At 44.0% G+C, this 20,548-nt stretch overlaps 1 protein-coding gene across 30 annotated transcripts in view; it reads left to right on the plus strand.

The window, feature by feature from the left end:
• Nucleotides 1–200: 200 nt before the first annotated feature.
• TPM1 (tropomyosin 1) overlaps nt 201–20,548 on the plus strand; it is a 32,490-nt gene continuing 12,142 nt past the window's right edge. For 5 of the 30 annotated variants that reach the window (XM_072613015.1, XM_072613190.1, XM_072613006.1 and 2 more), the window contains exons 1-5: nt 348–650; nt 1,713–1,838; nt 16,457–16,590; nt 18,514–18,631; nt 20,039–20,109. In XM_072613015.1, coding sequence (XP_072469116.1) covers nt 537–650; nt 1,713–1,838; nt 16,457–16,590; nt 18,514–18,631; nt 20,039–20,109 — 563 coding nt within the window. In that variant the 5' untranslated portion in view covers nt 348–536. Of the gene's footprint in view, nt 651–1,712; nt 1,839–2,052; nt 2,179–6,057; nt 6,386–16,456; nt 16,591–18,513; nt 18,632–20,038; nt 20,110–20,370; nt 20,447–20,548 lie in introns of those variants that run through there. The other 25 variants (XM_072613112.1, XM_072613215.1, XM_072613103.1 and 22 more) reach the window with 11 other exon arrangements.

The raw sequence follows: 20,548 nt of genomic DNA on the forward strand, positions 1-20,548 counted from the left end.
CCCTCCGGGGCCGGGTGCAAGGAAGCCCCGGATCCTCTCTCCTGGGTCCGTTCTCCCTTGGCTCGGGGGAGCGCAGGTTTGGAAATAGGCACCAAACCATCGCCCGCCGCCTCCGCTCCTGCGGGCCCCATATATAGTCATATCCACGGTCAAATGGCCGGCCGCAGCGAATGGGCGGAGAGGGGAGGGGGGAAGGGGAAGGGATCGGGCGGAGGGAGGGGAAGGGGGAAGGAGAAAGGGGGAAGGGAAAAAAAAACTTTTCCAAAAAAGTATTGGCTGTCTTGAGGAATGCGGTCGCCCCCTTGGGAAAGTACATATCTGAGAGCAGCTGGCGGCTCTGCGCTCCCACTCCGACTCGGCTGCCTGTCCTAGCACAGACCTGCCTCCTCCTCCTCGTCCTCCTCCTTCAGCCCCAGCCCCCTTGGTGCTGCCGCACCTCCTCCTCCTCCTTAGCTGCTCCCCAGCTCCGGCTCAGTCCCCGGCTCCGGCTCCTTCCGTGCGCTGTCCCTGCCCGAGGCCCTCGCTCCACCGCCACCATGGATGCCATCAAGAAGAAGATGCAGATGCTGAAGCTGGACAAGGAGAATGCCTTGGACCGGGCTGAGCAGGCGGAGGCCGATAAGAAGGCAGCGGAGGACCGCAGCAAGCAGGTCTGCAGTTAGCCTCCCTCGTTCTCCCTCCTCCCCATCATCGTCTCTTCCCCTTCCCTCTTCCCTGGCCCTAGTGCCTTCGGTGGCAGCTGCCACAGCCCACTTATTCGGGAACCCGAATTCTCCTGGCCCCTAAAACCCACCCCTCTCGGATCTCAGGGAGTCACGCTGGGGTAGCTAGACTTCGAATGGGGAGACAAAAACCGAGCCCGACACACTGGAGTGTGAACTTCTTGGTCCTCCACCTGAACCCTTCCCTACTGCCTCCAACTCTCGTGGTCATGGGAGAGCAGTCCAAGTGCTGAAGGAAACTGATGTGCAGCCTTGGAAACTTGGTGTAGGGGTGAACACCCCGAGGGAGAGGCGATGTGGAGACGAGAACAAAGTAGGGCTCTGGACTTTGAAAAGTTCTACTGAACTTGAGCTTTTAAGCTGGGATGAGGTGGTTGGAATTTGGTAGGGTTTGTTGTACTCATAACTTCTTGGTTCATTTTTTTTTACCCCAGCAGTAGGGAGTTGGGGGGGGGGGGGGCGAAGTTGTTTCTATAGGGGGAAAGCAGGATAGAATGGCGGAGACCTGATGTTTAAAGAGAAGGGAGTGTTGGGACTGCGAGAGAATTCTCCAGCCGTGGGGGAGAAGAGGGGTTGTTCCAGTGCCCGAAACGTGATTCTTTGAGAGAACAGATGTGTGACCCTACTCCCGCAGGTCAGAGCCGGGAGAGAATAGAAAACAACAGAAAACTGTACCTCCCCTCAGTTTGTCTACACACACACACACACACACACACACACACACACACACACACACACACACACACACACACACACACACCACCACCACCACCACCACCACCACCACCACCACCACCACCACCACCACCACCACCACCACCACGCCATCCCTCTGACTTCCAAGTACTCAGACTCCCAGGCCACCCCCATCTCGGGCAGTGGCACATCAGCCTAACAACTGAAGCCAACCCTATCGCCTGTGTGTGTGTGTCTTTGTGTATCTCTACATTCCCCCTCCCCAACCGTGCTCCCGGCGCCCGGCGCCCCCAGCTCGAGGAAGACATTTCGGCTAAAGAGAAGCTGCTGCGCGAGGCGGAGGATGAGCGGGACCGGGTGCTGGAGGAGCTGCATAAGGCGGAGGACAGCCTCCTCACCGCAGATGAAACCGCCGCCAAGGTACCGGAGGCCGGGCACCCAGCGCAGAAGTGTCTAACTCTCTCTCTCTCTCTTTCTCTCTCCCCTTCCTTGTCCCTCTTCCTTTCTTTCTGTCTTTGGCCTTCCTCTGTTTCTGTGCACCCACACCCCCCCGTGCGCGATCACGCTTCCTGCTGCACTCCCTCCCCTCTCCGTGCCCTGGCCCTCTCCCCCTCCCTCGCGGCCCATCTCCCAGCTGGAGGACGAGCTGGTCTCCCTGCAAAAGAAGCTGAAGGGCACCGAGGATGAACTGGACAAGTATTCTGAGGCCCTCAAAGACGCCCAAGAGAAATTGGAGCTGGCGGAGAAAAAGGCGACAGATGTAAGTGTCACACACATGCCACCACCCCCCCGCCAGCTGCCCTCTCCTTCTCTCGGAGCTCCAGGTCACACTCCTGTGCCCAGCTGTCCAGCACCCCGAGGGTGCCACTGGGTTTGGGGGAAAATGCAAACCACTTTACCTACTCTTGGCCGGGTATCTACACACCCACCTCACCATTGGCATAGCTCACTGGATGCTGCCTCCTACTCGCTAGTGCACATGTTCATTTTATTTCATCATTCTTATTTCTCTCTATTTCTGCCTTTTTGGGGGGAGGGAGAAAGAATGAGTGGAAAACAGGACAGCTGGAGGCTGCTTCTGAGACATATACAGTCCTACTGGTGGAAATTATCATTTAAGAGGGTTTGTGTACAGAAGAGTGTACTTTCCTGCACTTTCTTTTATTTTGAGGGTCTAAGGCATGAACCTTTGAAATATAGGCCCGAGAAAGCCTAAGGCCAATGCTTTACTTTGAAAAGATGAAATGACTGCAGCTTTTGATTAGGAAGTCTGCTTCTAGACTTTCCAGCCCAGAGACACTTGATGCCAGTCATCCAGCCTGAGAAAGCTATAGCCCTCCACCCAAGGAGCAGCTAGGAAGATGATACTTGCTTGGGTCTGCAGTCTGTAGGAGTTAGATCCAGAAAGTAAGCTGGAGGTTATATATAGCTCAGTACTTTATATGGTATAGTGTGTGATCTGCACCCCTGCTCCCTCCTTACCCCAACCCCCCAGCCCCACCTGTCAGCCTTCTGACAAAGCATCTCATAGTCTTCAATGTGTCATGAATAGTTAACATCACTAAAGCTTAAACAAGTTTGCATTCAGAATCCTCTGGACATTACTGTCCATTACAATTTCACATGAAGTGATGCTCCTCTTGCTTGTGAAATCTAGTCAAGCACTGGATTTCCGAAAGACTGATTTTGCTTTCACTTAATTCATTCCCAAGATAGATGCCTAATTAGGAAAGTACATTTTAGGGTGCTGATTAATTAAGAAAGTACTTAGGATGTTAATAATAATTTCCTGTATTTATGATTGTGGAAAAGTGTTATTCTAAGTTGACTATGGAGTACAAAAGCAGATTTTCATGTGCTAGAGAACAGAAATATAAGATGGTCCATCATGGCAAATCAGAGTTAAAGACTGCTCTGAAATGAAAAGCCTATCATTTTTTTTTTATTCCAGGGTTATGCTTTTGCAAATGGGAAATTCTTCTTAGACAAATACAAAGTTCTCAATTATGAAAATTGAGGTTCTTGGGGGAGGAGGGGTTGACTGTCCCAGCTGAATGATAGGAATTAAGCTTCATACTATCCAATTTTAGAAAGAGAACCTGAAAAAGTATGTCTCTGTGACTGTATGTATGTAATTCACATCAGATGTCTTTCTCTGTATATGGCTAAAGGGATGGAGGCATGTCTACCCCCAAATTCTCCAGCAGGACGTTTATTTAGCTTGTTCAAAAGAGCCGCTGATAGATCAAGGGGAGATATTCCTTATAAGGAAAAGAATGTGGAGTATTTGGAAACAGCTCAGCGAGAGTGAAGGCAGGAGAGGGAGAAAAATGCTACTTGAGTTCTTAAGAGGAAAAAAGATAATTGTTGTAACTGCAGTGTGCTGACTGCCATGCCCTTTTATTAAAAAGCCTTATTTAAAGGAGCTGTGGAATGGGGTGGGGCAGGAGTGCAGCAGATGATATTTGAAGTCAGCTGGGGAGTGGGAGAAGAGGGAGAAAGACACACAGGGATAGCTCCTGAGATTCCTTTAAGTCATTTTATCCCAAGAGAAACTGTTTGTTGTTAAATTATATTGATTTATGTCCCTAAATCTTTTACTGTTGTTTGTAAATTAAATGGGGGAGGGAATTAAAATAGTTTGTCGATAAATGATAGGATGTTAGTACTGGAAGGGACCTTTAAAAATCACCCCCGTTTAACACCTCAAACTGCCCCCCCCTCCCATTTTACAGATGAGATTGAGGCCCATATTGTACTTTTAACATTTGCAAATCATACATATGTTATCTTAATTTTTCCTCTCAACAACCCTATGGGGTAGGTACCATTATTGTCCCCATTTACAGATGGGTATACTAAGGGTGAAAGAGGTTACATGATTTAAAAAATGTTACCAAGTTAATTAGAGGTAGTGTTAAATTTAAAGTGATTTACCCACTAGAGAAAATCATCTTAAGAACTCAGAGGAAGAGATAAATGCCTTTAGAGGAAGAATTGAACTATTTAAGGTGACATACATCACTTAAAAATCTTTAAAGGGTTCCTTTTCTTTTCCTTGTATTACCTAGACTCCCCTTCCTTCCCCCAACCCCTCAAAGAGTTCACAATGATGGAGGTCAGAGTATTCTCTGTGAGCTTAGGGGAGGAGCTGGAGCCTTTACAAACAGAGCTGATGAATAGTATAGAACAAAGGGAGAAATGAAGCCTACATGGTGTGAAATTCCCCAACCCTGTTTCCTTTGTCAGGTCTGAAGAATTTCTCTAGAAGCTTAGCTGAAAATGATTTAGGAAATCGGTGGAGTTGTATCTTCCCACCTCCATCATCCTGTGCTCTGCTCCACTCATAGTTTTTGTAGGTAGTTTTTTCCTCCAAATTTTCTTTCCCTTTCATTACCACACTACCTTTCCCCTAAAATAGACTTTTTAAAGGACCTCCTAGGAGAAAAGCTTGGGAATTAAATGTTCCCCCCCAAATAAAGGGAAGCATTTCACCTCCAAAATGAAAAGCATGCTATGTGTTATTGTATAACCTGAAATGTATTCATTTTGAGCTCTTTTTTCCTGTCAGGTCCCTGGGGTGAGGGTGTCTAATGTTATTCGTCTTACAGATAGGTTAGGATTAGAATTGGATGTGTGATTTCATATTGAATGAGGGAACTCTATCAATGAAAAGCAGCACTTTCTCCACAATGTATAGTCTTAAAGAGTTGCCCAAGGTCAAAACAGCCAGTGTATGCCAGAGAAAGGACTCAAACCCAGTAGTTCTTGCTGACTGACTCAAAACAGGTGTCTATCCGTTAGGCTAGGATGACTCTCCTTCCTCTTTTCTTGAGAAGGACTTGAACCAGGATCTCAGATCCAGTGTCTTTGCTTTCAAAGTGGTATTTGTGTATAGTGGGGAAAGAGTTGAGTTAGTTTTAGTTAGTTTAGCCCCCTGCGCCTGGGTTCCGTGTTAAAAGTTGTTACTATTAACGTGTTGGCAAATGCCCCACATTTAAGGTCTGTCGGGTCTTGGAGTCAGCTAGACATGAGATCAAGCGCTTGTTAGCTGTATACCCATCTCTCTGAGCCTCAGTTTCCCCATCTGTAAAATAAGAGGGGTTGAACTAGATGGTCTTTCCATTCTAAATCCATAATCCCCTGAATTTACCCTCAAAGTTAACAAATGCGAGTAGGCCTGCAGGACCAGGGGGGCAGGGCAGAGGGGGTTCTAGACCTGATTTGGCCTGGATCGCCCCCCGCTTCATCTCTCTTCCTGACTAACATTTCATCTTTATCCTCAAGACGAACGCCCTAACATCCTCTGGACGATGCGCTTAAAGGTGGCTCTTCTGCCCACGGCCACGAGGGGGCGCCCCGGCTCTTCGCAGCCAGGTCCCGTTATCCTTCCCCCTCCCCTGCTCCCCCACAGTCTGCGACCGGGGTGGGGAGGAAAGGTTAGCCTGCGGCAACGCTTCATTACTGGGGGGCAGAGGGGGAGGGGGAAGAGAGGGGGACCCCGAGCCCACCCGCCTCTGCAGCCCTAGACCGCGCTCGGGCCCCGCCGGGCAGGGCAGGTAGCTTCCCCTGCCCGGCCCGGGCCCCGCCCGCCCGCGCCTCCCGCGCCCGCGCCTCCCGGGGCTCAGCCCCCGCCCCCGGCCCCGCATCCCGCGGCGCCCGCACCCGCCCGCGGCTCCTCGGCGGAGCCCGGAGAGGCGGGGGGGACTTCCGGGGCCGAGCCGGGGGGAGGAGAAGGCGGCGGCGGCGGCCTGTGCGCACAGCCCAGCCCGGAGGGAGGCTCGCGGCCGGCCCCTGCCAGTCCTGCTGCTGCTGCCTCGGCGCGGCCGCTCCCCATGGCGGGCATGAGCTCCTTGGAGGCGGTGAGGAGGAAGATCCGGAGCCTGCAGGAGCAGGCGGACTCGGCCGAGGAGCGAGCGGGCAGCCTGCAGCGGGAGCTGGACCAGGAGAGGAAACTGAGGGAAAGCGTAAGGAGCTCGCCGTGCCGTGCCCTGCCCTGCCCTGCCCTGCCCCCACCCCGGCGGCCCGTGCCCACCTGCGCCCGCCCTGCCCCCGGGGAGGACTCGCGCCCACCTGCGCCTGCCCCTGCACCCCCGGGCGGCCCGTGCCCACCTGCACCCCCGGGCGGCCCTGCCCACCTGCGCCCGCCCCTGCACCCCCGGGTGGCCCGTGCCCACCTCGGCCCGCTGCTGCGCCCCCGGGGCGGCCCGTGCCCACCTGCACCCCCGGGCGGCCCTGCCCACCTGCGCCCGCCCCTGCACCCCCGGGCGTCCCGTACCCACCTGCGCCCGCCCCTACACCCCCGGACGGCCCGTGCCCACCTCGGCCCGCTCCTGCGCCCCCGGGGGGCTGCTGGGGATCCCCACCTGCTCCGGCGCCCGTCTCTACCCAAGTTACGTGTCCGCACCAACATTGCTGTCAGAGTAAGAAAGGCTGGCCACCCCCTTCCCGCTCCCCCTGGCATTCCTCCTATCATGAAAAGGGGGTGCAAGAGAAGGGGTTCGGAATATTCTAGAAAGGATTCTTCCAGGGACCTATGCATTTCTTTCAGGGGTGCGCTTTCCTACCCCAATTCAGCACCTCAGTGTCCCCAATCTCCCCCCCTCCCCTAATTCTGTCTTCTGCATTCCTCTTCTTTTGGGTTGGAAAGAAAGTCTTTAAAGAGGGTGACTGACAGTTTAGAGGCCTAGTGATGCTAAACTTGTCATCCCTATGGACCAGGATATGGACCCACCATAATTCTGGGTGGTGTTTGATTAGAAAGGTGCAGCACGCAGTGTCTGGTGGGAAAATGACCATAGGCAGTCGTTTTTCCTCCTCCCTTATGCCCCTTCATTTCCTCCTCCCCCCACCCCCATGAAGTCTCCTTATACAGATATCCCATTGTTACCGAGGCTTCATGTGTTGGGTAACTTTAGATGAGTGCCAACATTTATTAGGTGCGTTTACCCCACCACCACCCACTTGAGTATAATACCAGACCTCATTCCTTTCTCCCTAGGCAAATATGAATAGGATTTCTTAAAGGCACTTAAGGTTGATTGCTTGTTGGTTCTGTGTGTTTTGTGGATCAGGAAATTTTCTAAGTACTTTGGAAATTGTTTTTGATGAAAGTGAATATGACATCCAGCTGTGTTGTATGTGTAGGACTTGTCTGTATCAAGTTCCTTTTAAATAACTGACTGTAAACAGAAATTTGTGCGGACTAAGTTAAGACAAAAGTACAGCTTGAAAGTTTTTTTGCATTAAAAAAGTTAATAACAGGGAAAGCCTAAAATTATTTACTTCTCAAAAAAAAATCCTCTAACAGGTTACCCTGGGTTCTCAAAGGACATGCCTCTGCAGACTAAGCTCTGTCTGGTAGGTTAACTACCAAGCTAGAAAAGCTTTAAGTACAATCCTGGCATTCATTTGAATACCGACTTTGTTGAATTTAAGGAGCTTCATTGACTAGTTGAATGCCCATCGGGTGACAAATTTTTTTGACTATAGCAACTCATGAAATGGTCTTCCAAGATATGGAACAAATGCCCACACTAATGAAATTGAGCTTCTGTTGAAGTATTGAAGTAAGGGATGTCAGACCGGTGGGTTTTTTTCTTCATTTGGTTAAAAAGATAAGACAGCATAGAGCTTTCAGGTATCTGAGTGGTAAATTTCCATCCCTGACTGGGTTTAGTAGTCACGCACAATCTTGTCACAAGCTGGTCCTTTTCCTGTTGGAGAATTACAACTTTAAACTTTATGGTTCTTTGCGTTCCAGGATTCCTCTCCTTCTTATATCTCATACCAGGGACCTCTGTGCAAAAAGAATTATCAATTTGCCAATAAATCTATCTTTAAAGAACCTACTTCAATCTTTTTCACTCATGGATAAATCTTTAAAACTTGATGCGGAGAGAAAATAAACTAAAAACACAGATTGGCATGTGGGGGTGGAAGGCTGATCTGCAAACATTACCATTGGATGTTGAAACCTTCCACGCTAAAGAGAGTGTAAGGGAAATATCTATGATTGCTCCCTTAGCATAGTGATACTTTTGCAAGCCATTGGAGAAAGAAGTGTATTTTATGAAATGTTGTATGTCACCTTGATCTATATTTTTGCATGTTTTGTGCACTTTATTCATGACGACTGCCCTGTGCCATTTGTAGATACCACCAATATACTTTTCACAGTTTAAATGTATTTTTAAAAATTTTGCATAGTTCAGTGTATTTTTAAAAATAGTGTCAAAGCTATTAAATCAATAAAATGTACAGTATTCTTTAAAGAAAGGTTGGTCTATGCAGGTGTTGTACTCAGGACTAGGATTTAAAACTAGAAGGAAGCTTTGGGTGTCATTCAGTACAGTCAGTTTTGTAAATAAAGAAAGCTGAGGGCCAGAGAGGAAATGCATTGCCTCCAAAGTCACTGCCAAGGGCCTGGACTTTAGGAATTAGGTATTCCTTTGTCTCTAAAGCCACTGTTCCCTTGGATGATATATCTAGAGCTGGTAGGTCATTCAGTGACTCAGATCATTTAGCCCATTTCCTCATTTTACAGATGAGGAAACGAGGAACCTAGAGAAGTTAAGACCTTCCACCCTACCATGTGGTATGTTGGAAAGAACACTGACTGTGTCGTTGTCCGATCCAAATTTGAATTCTAGCTCAGCTACCTAATATTTATATGATCTTGTTCAAGTCACTGTTAAGTGACTCCCTGGATCCTAGTTTCCTCATCTGTAGAAGAAGAGAGTAGGATTAGGTGAACTCTGAGGTTCCTTGCAGATCTACATACATGATTCATGTTACATGCTGCTTTCTCCACAGCAGTAACGATAAGGCTTAGAATTTTGGAGCTTGAGACCATCCGTCTCCAAATGCTCCTTATTTTGGGTTGTCTCTAAAGTTGAAACTTAGGTAGCCATTGGGAAGCTTTCCTTAGTGTTATTCAGTTGTAATATATCTTAAACCTATGTGTTAATTAGACTTCAGGTAACAATTGTTCCTCTGGCAATAAAGGGAGCTATATATAAAATGTTTCCTCAGTTACTAGCCATCGCAGAAAATGGTCATTAACTGGGATTGACTCCAAAGGAGTTCCTCAGGGGAAAAAAGTCTCCTAGTATGACTTCTTCATCTTCTCTTAGCTTTCACAGAGACTTAGTTTCTCCACTCCCTGCCCCTCCAGATGTGCAACCCATTCCAGAGCTTGAGGAAGGCAGCTTTACTTGGCATGGAGGTTAACTTCAGATCAGTGGCTCTTAATGTCTTTTGTGTCGTGGATTTCTGTGGTTGTCTGAAGCCTATATACTCCTCATAGTAATGTTTTTAAACGATTGAAGGAAATGTTAAATTTCAGTTAGAGGTTAGTGAAAATAAAGATTTTTTTTTAAAAAAAACCTCTACTGAGACACAATTTCCTTACAAAATAGCATTCTACTATTGAGGATCCATACAGTCAAATGGCTTCTTAATCAATAATGCTGTGACCCAGAGAGCACACTACTTCACTATTTTAGATCGTGGGAAGTAGGCAGTTTACTCACATTCTAAGCTGTTTCCCCCCTGGAGTTGGTAAATATTTTTGGTACTAAGAGAATCTGAGAGGGAACTTTGTTGGAGCATTTTGCATTCTCAGTGTGGCTCTAACTGGAATGTATAATCTCAATTTCCTTTTTTCATAAAGGGGCAAAGGCATTACAATGCCTTGTTCTTGTCTCTCCCTCATTATACAAATATGTCTCATAAATGAGAGGCTTTGGCACAGTTGGGGGAAGGTTGTGTTTATCTGTTATCCATGGGAGTGCCCCTTAATGTCCTCAATGTTTTTTCCCCTTTCCTTACCATATAAGGACAGATGTTTTGCTTGGCTGCAGAGTCGCTTGAGCTTTATACAGCAAGTTGGGTGAAACTCCTGGTGTAACACAGAAAGTAACAAGGCCTGACCTTTGCTCATCCTGTGCTCTACCTACTCACTCAAGTTAAAGGCTTTCTAGAATAACTTCAGTCTATCAGAGGGATGATTTCAGTTACAGTACTGCCTTTCTACCAGTAGATTTTTATATTTGCCTATAGCTAGAATATTTTTAAGTGAATACTTCTTCCTATTTTTAGTTGTTTTTGCTTTAATTGGCTTGGGTTAAAATATACTATCTTAAATGAAAAGTTTCCTTCCTCTTTCCCATAGAGGATAGATATGATTCTGAATAATTTCGAGCTGTTTAGGGTTATGCTTTATGTTTCATCTTATGATCTACATGCCCACCCTTTATTGCTGCCAGAGAGCATGCCATGAGGGCCCAACACTGGGCACACACTTTAGAGCAGAGCTGTGGTAGGATGCTAATCAATGCAGCAGCACCCTTTCAAAGTAGCTCATTACAAGGCGATACACAATGACACTTCTGAAGTAAAAGAAACTGGTATCTCTAAGTGAAAGACTTAGCTGGAGCCATCAACACACACCAGCATTCCAGGCCAATATTAGGAGGAAGTTAGCCCAGGAAACTAAAGAGAATTTACATGACCAGAAATAATTTGCTTGGAGTTGGAAGGAGGCACTTGCTTTTGCTTTGCTTTCTCTATCTGTGTTTAAATAACACATAGGCTAGATGTCTTGTTGACAGAGATATTACTTAGGTATTGGGGCAAAAGGAGCTTTAGAAATAACTAAATGGACCTCAGACCTTAAGAGAAGTGTCAGAAATAAGGATTCATGAGAGCCTCTGTGTGTGTGTGTGTGTGTGTGTACATAGGTATAATAGGCTTTCAATAACCACAAGTTAAGCACCAAGGTTCCTACAGATCAGGACTGAGTGTGGAATGGAAAGAGAGAGAAAGTACCCTTATACTGTGGGATAAAATGTGTGACCGATTTCTGTTAACATAACCAAACTAAGACTGGGTTTATGTAAATTAAGCAACCTCTGGGACCTGAGATAACAGTGAGGTGCCTGGCCTCTCCCCACCGAAGAGATGTAATTTAGCTGTATTTTGCCCTCAGGGTGAGTTCCAACTTCATCCCCCTCCCCCAGTCCCAGGTCTGACCTTGAAATACTTTATACTTGCCTTAAACTCATTTAAATTTGCCTCCTTTGTGAAACTGAGAGAAGTGTCTCACTCAGGGGTGGGGAACCTTCTGCCTCTAGGCCACTTGTGGGACACCCTCTAGGTCCTCTAAGCCCTTTGACTGAATCCAGACTTCACAGAACAAATCCCCTTAATAAAAGGATTTGTTCTGTAAAACTTGGACTCAGTCAAAAGACCGCACCCTAGGACCTAGAAGGCCACATGTGGCCTCAAAGCCATAGGTTCCCCACCCCTGGTTGAACACCTTAGTTGCTTCACTGTTTGCCCAGTACAAGGCCCCCACTTATCATGCCTTATTTCAACCATTTTCCCCAAAGGATACCTCCTTTTGTAGCTTGGGTGCAATTGGTCTGCTGTTAACTGTGTCAACATTAGATTATAAGCTCCTTGAGGGCCTCTTGTTGTATTCCCAGTGTTTAAAACAGTACCTGGCGCACAGCAGGTGTTATTTAGTGAGTCGTTCTTGGAGAGAACCTCTAGAATTAACGCTGTCTACAGTGGGAAAGCATGGAATGAGTGAATCCAGAAGATCCTTCTTCAGGGCTTCTTGGGATTTTTTTGTTTGTTTTTTTGTTTTGTTTTGTTTTTATCAAAGTCCTTTTAATGTCTGCCTCATTAATTGTGCCTTGAGTTTGTTCTGTTCAATGTCTACATTTCTACTATTAAAGATTTGTTAAGTAATTAGTTATTTAAATAATTAATTTAGTTCAGGCTCTGATAGCAGTCTGGGTGAAGGGCCAGGTTAGTTCAGCGTATAAGAATTCTATGCTCCCTTTACTAGGCTCTGAGTTGGATGGTACCAATAGGAGCCATCTTGAATTTTTAAAATTGGATTTCGGAAGAATGAATTCAGATTCTCCTTCCAAAACCTGCTAGTTATATGAGCAAATCACTTCATGTCTCCGAGCCTCAGACTCCAATTAGATAATGATTAAGAAGCACTTTGCAAGCTTTAAAGCGTTATGCAAATGTCAGTTATTATTAGAAGACACAGCGTTTGCCCTGGAGAGTATAGTTGGGGGTGCCTAGAATACATAGAGGGGGTGGGAATTGGGAAGGAACACGTATAAATACAGTGTATAAAAATCAGTGTGAATAGTGTTTAAGTGCTGGGGGGAGAAAGAATGTTAGTGACTGGTGGGCTTCATCAAGCCAGGCTTCCTGAAGGAGACATCACTTTTTAGCTGGATCTTTAAAGAAGCACAAAGTTGGGTGGGGGGCACTTTTCAGTTTGGAGAATGGTACTGCCAAGGCCCACAGACACAGGGGAGTGAGTAACCAATAAAAGATACTCCCTTCGTTCTGTAGTGTGTCATCTGCAGCTATTTAGCTGTTTATTTCCAGGGGTTCCAGGTAATAAAGCTAGTATCTGGAATGTCACCCCTGAGATTTCTCACATCAGCTTAATGTAAATCATCTTCCTGCAGTAAATAAAAGGTTTTCTTTCCTATCCTTGCCCTCTGCTCAGAGCAGAGCATGGTTTTGGTGGCTGCAACAGCAGCTGAAAATCTTTGTTGATTTTCCCTTTAACTTGCTGCAGTGCTTTTAACAACGATATTGAGCTCCTGCAGTAAAAAGAGATTTGAGAGGCAGAGTGCACAGCTGAACTAGAAAGAGTTAATTTTTAAGAGATAAATTACCTGTTCTTAAGGAATTTGTTCTCTCTAGCTCCCCTCCCCCCATGCCCTAAAAAAGAAAAAAACAAACCCTCAAGCAAATCAGGGTCTTTTATACACAGTTCGGTTCAGGGTTCCATTTTAAACTAGTCTACTCCCTATGACCCATGTTGTATGGAGATGTTTCATTGTTCCTGGATGTTTTTGGCATTTGAATTTATCTTTTATTTTAGTTTGCAAACTCTTGCTCCATCATCCAAAATGACTGCATGGAAATTTGTATTTTAAGTTAATTTAAAATTGTTCCTCAAGATTTTTAAAGATTTACACGTTCCTCTCCCCAAATTTGAATAATTGGAGACGCTTTGGGGTACAGCAGACTTGGGGGCAAAGAATCCTAATTGTAACCACATTCCCCCCTGAGAATCTAATATAACTTTTAAAATATATATTTCATTTTAAATGTTAAAGCAATTAAACATTTTTTTTAAATTTTAAGTTCCAGAGTCTATCCCCCTCTTCCCTAAGACATTAAGTAATCCCATGTGGTTTATACATCTAATATAACTTTTAAATAACTAGAGTCTGTGTGTTTACCAAAACCTGAATGTGGGAAAGTCTGTATGATTTTTTCCTTATTTACTTCTCTGACTCAGGTTGTAATCTGATAATCTTTTCCTTTCTCCAATTCCTATAGATCATCTAATCCAGGGGTTCTTAATCTTCTTTGTGTCATGGATTTTGTTAGCAGTTTGGTGAAGTCTATGAACCTTATCTTAAAATAACTGTTGTATTTCAGTGTATGAAATAAAGTACGTAAGATTATAAAAGAAACTATTAACTTTGACATATAGTTATCTCAAAATATGTTTTAAAAAATTCACAGATTTGATTTATGAACTTCTGATACAACCCCTTTATAGCAAGTACCACAGTGTCTTTGCATATGGTAGACGTTTAGTTTATTGAATAGCATAAGTTCATAGATGCTAGTCAAGAAAAGGATGGATGAGCCCCTTATACAAAGATGAATTTAGATTTTAAATATGTAGAATGATTTTTTAAAATAAGAACTGCTCTACAACCCCACATCACCTTTAAGATAGTGTTTATGTAAAACAGATATATGAGGAAAAGGCTGTGATTTCCATTTCTTCAGGTTCACAAATATTAAAATAGTCACGAACCAAAACAGCACCCCAAGCTAAACACTCATGCAAATGTCTGAATTTCAGCACCCTAGACAGCAAGAGCTTAAGTGTCAGGAAAGCAACATTTTGTATCTGAGAAATAATGCACAAAAACATAGTGTTGGAGAAGATGACTTTCTCCTTAGTCCTTTGAAACTTTACTGGCCTTTTCCCAAAAGAGCCTTTACTTGTAAATAATTTTCAAATTATGAAAACTCATGATTGTTTCAATCGTTAAAAAAGTTTGATTGTTTTATGGATCCATTGTTTAGCAGTATTTTGCATTCCAGCTGCTTTGAAATCTATAGCATTCTCTTTCTGAAGACTGTGGCAATCACTGGGTTTTGAACTCAAGTTAAATATAGGGTAAGGTTTATAAAATATAGTTGTGTCCACTCCAAATCCTTCTCCCCACTCTCCAAAGGGAACATATTCAGTTAAATGAGAGCTAATCAGTTCATGTTGATGTACGTTTTGATAAATGTATAATATCCAACCCCATTAACTTTTAGTTAACTTTATATAAAATCATTCTCTTGATGCTGGGAAGCAATGTCATGTGGTAGAACACTGAATTTGGAGTCAGAAGAGCTGGATTAAAAACCTGCCCCTTTATTGTTTGCTACTATATTACTATTACTACTAGCTGTAGCATTATGGCTCTAGAACTGAGAGGGAATTCAGAGGCAATATGGACCAAGGGTTTTAAAAGGGGTTTTTTTGTGTCTTGGATCCCTTAGGCAATGGATGCATTCTCAGAATAATGTTTTTTAAATGCCTAAAATTAAATATGTGGAATTAAAAAAGAAATTAATTATATTGAAATATAGTTATCCAAAAAAAAAAAAATTTAGGTTCCCAAATCCTAGGTTAAGAACCTCTGTTCTTGACCGATTTTTTTTTTTTTTTTTGAGACTTGAGTTTCCTTGTTCACCCACTTCCAGTAGGCAAGGAAGTTTTGACCTGCTGTTTCTGACATGGGCTGGTTCTCCTCCAGCAACCTGGGGTTGCTGTCCTCCCTCCCCCACTTCCTGGGGGCTAACCAGATGGGTGCCCGGCAACTTGGTGCTGACATTAGATGAACTTTAGCCTTTCTGCAGCTCAGAACTCCCCATTTCTGGTGACTCACCAGCCTCAACCTCCACAATAGCAGGGAATATAGGAATGTAACAAGATGCCCAGCAAAGCCCTGAGGAATGGCCCAGGGCAGTCACACAGACGGTAAGAATCAAAGGTAGCATCCAAACCCAGGTGCTGGGATTTGAAAGCTGGTGTTCTTCCCACTGAACTTCATGGGGTTTTTTATCCTTAAAATCAGGCATTGGCCTAGATTATCTTCCCTATGGTCCTAAATCCTGTGATCTTATGCCTAGTCATTTCAAACAGGTATGTGTTTGCCATCTGTTTATACATCAAAACCTGTGAGAAGAATGACAGATATAATGACATGAGTATCTTACTTGCTTTTTTTAACCAAAAAAGTGCTTGGTTCAAAGAATAATTTTTTTTTCTTTCTTTAGCCTCATTCATTTTGGTAGTGTGTGGGGTGTGTAGCAAAGTTATTTAGTTATTTGCATTTAAATATAAAGATTAATTCTCATCCCTTCAAAATGTAACAGCCCTTTTTCAAGAGGCTGAGCAGGAGAAGGGAGGATTTTCACTCCTAGGTGCTATTCTGAATGTTTTATGTGGTTCAGCCTGGGTAAGTTATTTCTCCTCTTTCCATGCCTAAACTTCCCAGTTAGTGAAACAGAGAGAAAGATGGTTTTTGGCAGCAGTGACATCAGACTTTGAGCTCTTTGAATGGAAGAAGCCAAGAGCGCATGTTTTTTCATTCCGTCCATCTGCCCTCAGTTATTTTACTGAGCTCCTCTTTTTGTTATAAATTAGCCTATTTAGCTGTAAGTGAAGCAATTAGCACTTACTTAAAATTATGTCTCTAGGCTTAGGCATTCACACAACTTATACCTCATTTTAGTTATAAACATATTCTAGAAAACCTAACAGTTACCCACTGAAGTTAATGATGCAAAATGTCAGCCACCTGATTAGCTTACAAATTCAGTTCAGAAATTACTGTTTTGATGTAGGCTGTTTCTTGAATGTTTTCTCCACCTTTGTAGTCATGTGTTTCACTCTCTTCTTTCCTTGCTAGGCTGAAGCTGATGTAGCTTCTTTGAACAGACGTATCCAGCTGGTTGAGGAAGAGTTGGACAGAGCTCAAGAGCGTCTGGCAACTGCCCTGCAGAAATTGGAGGAGGCTGAAAAGGCAGCAGATGAGAGTGAGAGGTAGGAGCATCTCATCCAGGTCCTTTTACTGCAGGCTCTTGCTTAATAGGGCATCATGGTCTGGGTATTGAGTAGTAGGGAATGGATGGAAAATGAGAAGTCTTTTAAATTGGGGGTCAGGAGAGCTCTGAATTTTTTAAAATTCTATTATCTTTAGATTCCAAATATAGTTACTGCCCCATCAGTGGGATTACTTAACTCAGTATATTTCTAGGTAGAGATTTCAAGTTTTTTTCTTATTCTTCAAGTTCCTAAAGTGGTTATATGTATTTAAAATCATTTTAATTTAGTTTTTCTCCAAGGGAGGGGGTGACATTTCATGGGTAGTTAACTCTTTACCAGCCATGCTAATATCTCGGGAGAAGAAACAAAGATGATACAGGAATTCTTTTAGAGATTGTGTGTAATGTTATGAAGGCTTTAGAAAACACTCAGATGAACTAGTGCAATTCCTTTATTTTGTAAGGGTTCCAGGATGCAAAATTACTTACATGAGGTCACGCTGACAGACTTGAAAGACTTTATTTTTGTATGCTGAGTATAATAATATATAATATATTATTAACTAATATTAATTACTAATTGATACTAATTATTAGTATAATAATATATAATAAAATAATAAATCACTTTATTATTTATATATTGAAAGGCAGACTTTATTCTCAGTTTTTTGCATACTAGGACTCACCACACAGTGTAACGTAGTGGACAGAGAGCTGGCATCCAAGTCAGGAAAATTTGGGTTCAGGTCCTAACTCCAACATATACTGGTTGTGTGACCCTGGGCCAGTTATTGTAACATTCTCAGTGTCCCCAGGCAATTTTCCAAACCTTTAAATTGTAGAGTAGGTGCTAATCTATATACAGATGAAATTACAATTCAGAACAAAAATTTGAAAAGGATCCTCTACTGTAGTATGGTTTGTTTTTATATAGATTTGTATATACTCTAAGTCACACAATATTCCCTAAACTTCATGTAGCAAATGCTTGTTTTATATGTAGCATATAAAAACTGGTATTTGTCTCTCCTTTTGCACCAGCATTATAGAGAGGTTTCACTAGATAGTGGTTTCCCTAGTAGAAAGATATAAATGAGGACCACTATACCCCCCCCCCCCTCAGTGGTATGTTTTGTCATTGAGTTGCTAACTCCTTCCTAAAGAGGTAATTCTCTCTTTTGAACATCTAGCACACGTAGATTTGTATTCTTTCATTCACTCATTCATTTGTTTATTTACTTAAGGCTGGTTTCCCTTCTTAAGGCCAGGCTGGAAGTCCAGCAGCCACTTGCAGGTCTGATCCCACTACTAATCAGCACAGAAGCTTTGACTTTTCCACTCTGGACTGGTTTGCCCCTCCTTTAGGTGATTCTGGTGCTCCCACTCCCAGGGACTCTCCATATTTATACCAGATTTAGCATACACCACATTCAGTTTAGCCCACTGCAGCTTAAAACTCCTGAGCTTAAGCAATCCACCAGCCTCAGCCTCCCTAGTATTAGTGATTATATGTGTATACCACCACAACTGGCCCCAGCACACATTTAAGAAGCAAAACATACCTTCCCATCATTTTTCTATACAGCTTGGGTTTAGGCATGGTGACCTTGACACATTAATTCTAATTTACTATGAGATGCCTGGCCAACTTGGTCTCTGTACCTAAAGTGTGAGATTTTAATTCACAGCGAACTGAAAGCATTTTGTATCTTTTCTCTCTTTTTCTTTTTTTTCCTATCATCCTCCTTTCCTTCTCCCCTACTCCCCCCAAACCCCAACAGCTTTTAAGTCATAGAAAGTCATGCTTCATAGTTTGGGAGGGAAAATAGTAGCCCTGAACTCTGCTTTAGCCTACCAGTTATTATACTAAGCACACAAAATCTAAATCTGAGGTTTCCTTATTTGTCTTTTCGCTTAGAGGAATGAAGGTCATTGAAAGCAGAGCCCAAAAGGATGAGGAGAAAATGGAAATTCAGGAGATTCAACTTAAAGAGGCTAAGCACATTGCTGAGGATGCCGACCGAAAGTATGAAGAGGTCAGTGCCCACTGGGGGACAGATCGCAGGGTTCATGCCCCCCCCAGGCTTCTGACTCTAGCTTCTGAACTTCCTGACAATGGCAAAGAGCCTTGAGTTAACCAGGGAACTGGTTTACTTCTCTCCAGGAAATGACATAAGAACTCAAGCCCTTGGGACCTTTGAAAAGCAATGTCTGATGATTTGGATGGGAGTGGATCCCATTAGGTGATCATAAGTGGAAATTTTAGCCCTTATTAGATAATCTGGTGAGCAATCCTCTTTGCTCCAAAGAAAAACAGTCTGGGAATCCTGAGTCCTATGGAAGAAATCACCATGACTAAGGACAGCAGCTTCTCTCCCAAGTCATTAGTGCTTGACCTGAGTCTAGTCATAAAACAGCATGCAGATGACTATCCCATGAGCAGATGATGACCCGAGAGTCCCTTTTTTACATCTCCTCCATAACCTCCAGTCCCTTCCTGTACAAATTTGGCATTTTTACAGTATAGAGCTTTGCAGTCAAATGTGATGAGACAGTATCATAAAGTGGGTTCAGATGGAAGGGCCGCATCATGTCCATAAAATAGAAGCATGTACAGTTAAAAAGCCCGTTAGCCAACATTTTATAAAGTGATTCCACTGTATTCTTAGCATTTCCTTTTTTTTAATCAATTGCTGCTTTTATCATGAGGGCTCTGAAGTAGCATTGAGCCTAATTTTTCCATTTAACACCAGTTCCCAGAGCACCTTATTTAGCTATTTCTGTTCCCTTTGAAGTATCACCTGTCTCTTAGATTCCTATCTTCCAGAGCACACAAACGTGACTCCTTAATTACCTTGCACTTTGAGGTACTCAAATGATCACTCTTGTTTTCTTCTCTTCATTCTTGACCAACTCTCCAGAAAGCTAATAAACAAAGCCCTTTGCCAGGAGTATATTATGTATAGTTTAGAATTGGGTGTGGCTGTCTTTAGGCGTATTTGACATTTTGGTCTCCCAAACAGAACTCTTTCATCCCTTAGGTAGAGTCTGCAGGAAATGCATAGCTTAAAGCTTCCCTACTGTCTATTTTCAGTATTCTGAGTTTGGTGTCCCTCTTGCTCACCCCACATTGGACTGTCTGTTCTGTAATTAACCCAAGTTTTACCTATGCCAGACACTTAAAATTCAAGAGTATCTAATCATCAACAACAATTCTATGCTTTCAAATCAGGAAGAAGCCTCTGGTTGTTTTCTCTTTCATTGGGAATGCGAAGTGTGGAAATTCACTGCTTCTTTCCAATCAGGGTAGAATAAATTATCCTTGACCTCTACTCATTATGAAGCAGGGCACCAGGGACCTAAGAGAACCAAAAAATCTCTGCTACCTCGATTTATCTATGGCCTGATGTATATATGGGGGTGTTGGGTTTTTCATGCCACAGGTGGCCCGGAAACTGGTCATCATTGAAAGCGACCTGGAGCGTGCAGAAGAGCGTGCTGAGCTCTCAGAAGGGTAAGTGACCCCAGTGCCACCTGAATGTGTGTGGGGTGCTGCCAAGCAGTGACTAAACAGCATGACCTACTGGCAGTTACACGTTGACTTGTTTTCAGCTCGAAGCTCCCTGTTTGCTCATTTAACTGGGATGAATCAGGAGCGTGGAACCCAGGAGGACATATGTGTGGGGTGTCTGTGTGACTGCATAGATCACTGCATGCATTTACTTGCACACTGATTTTGTGAATGGCCTTGTGCATTTCATGTGTCCACTAACAGCCAAGTCCGACAGCTGGAAGAACAATTAAGAATTATGGATCAGACTTTGAAAGCATTAATGGCTGCAGAGGATAAGGTACTGATGGCTATTGTACGGTTCTTAGGCTAACTGCCACCCAGCAATCTTTCAGCTTTCGTCGCCTCCTGGCTCACTCGGTCGTGACGACCTCACCCCCAC

This window comes from Notamacropus eugenii, chromosome 1 (genome assembly GCF_028372415.1).
Source record: "Notamacropus eugenii isolate mMacEug1 chromosome 1, mMacEug1.pri_v2, whole genome shotgun sequence".
Classification (NCBI taxonomy): domain Eukaryota; kingdom Metazoa; phylum Chordata; class Mammalia; order Diprotodontia; family Macropodidae; genus Notamacropus; species Notamacropus eugenii.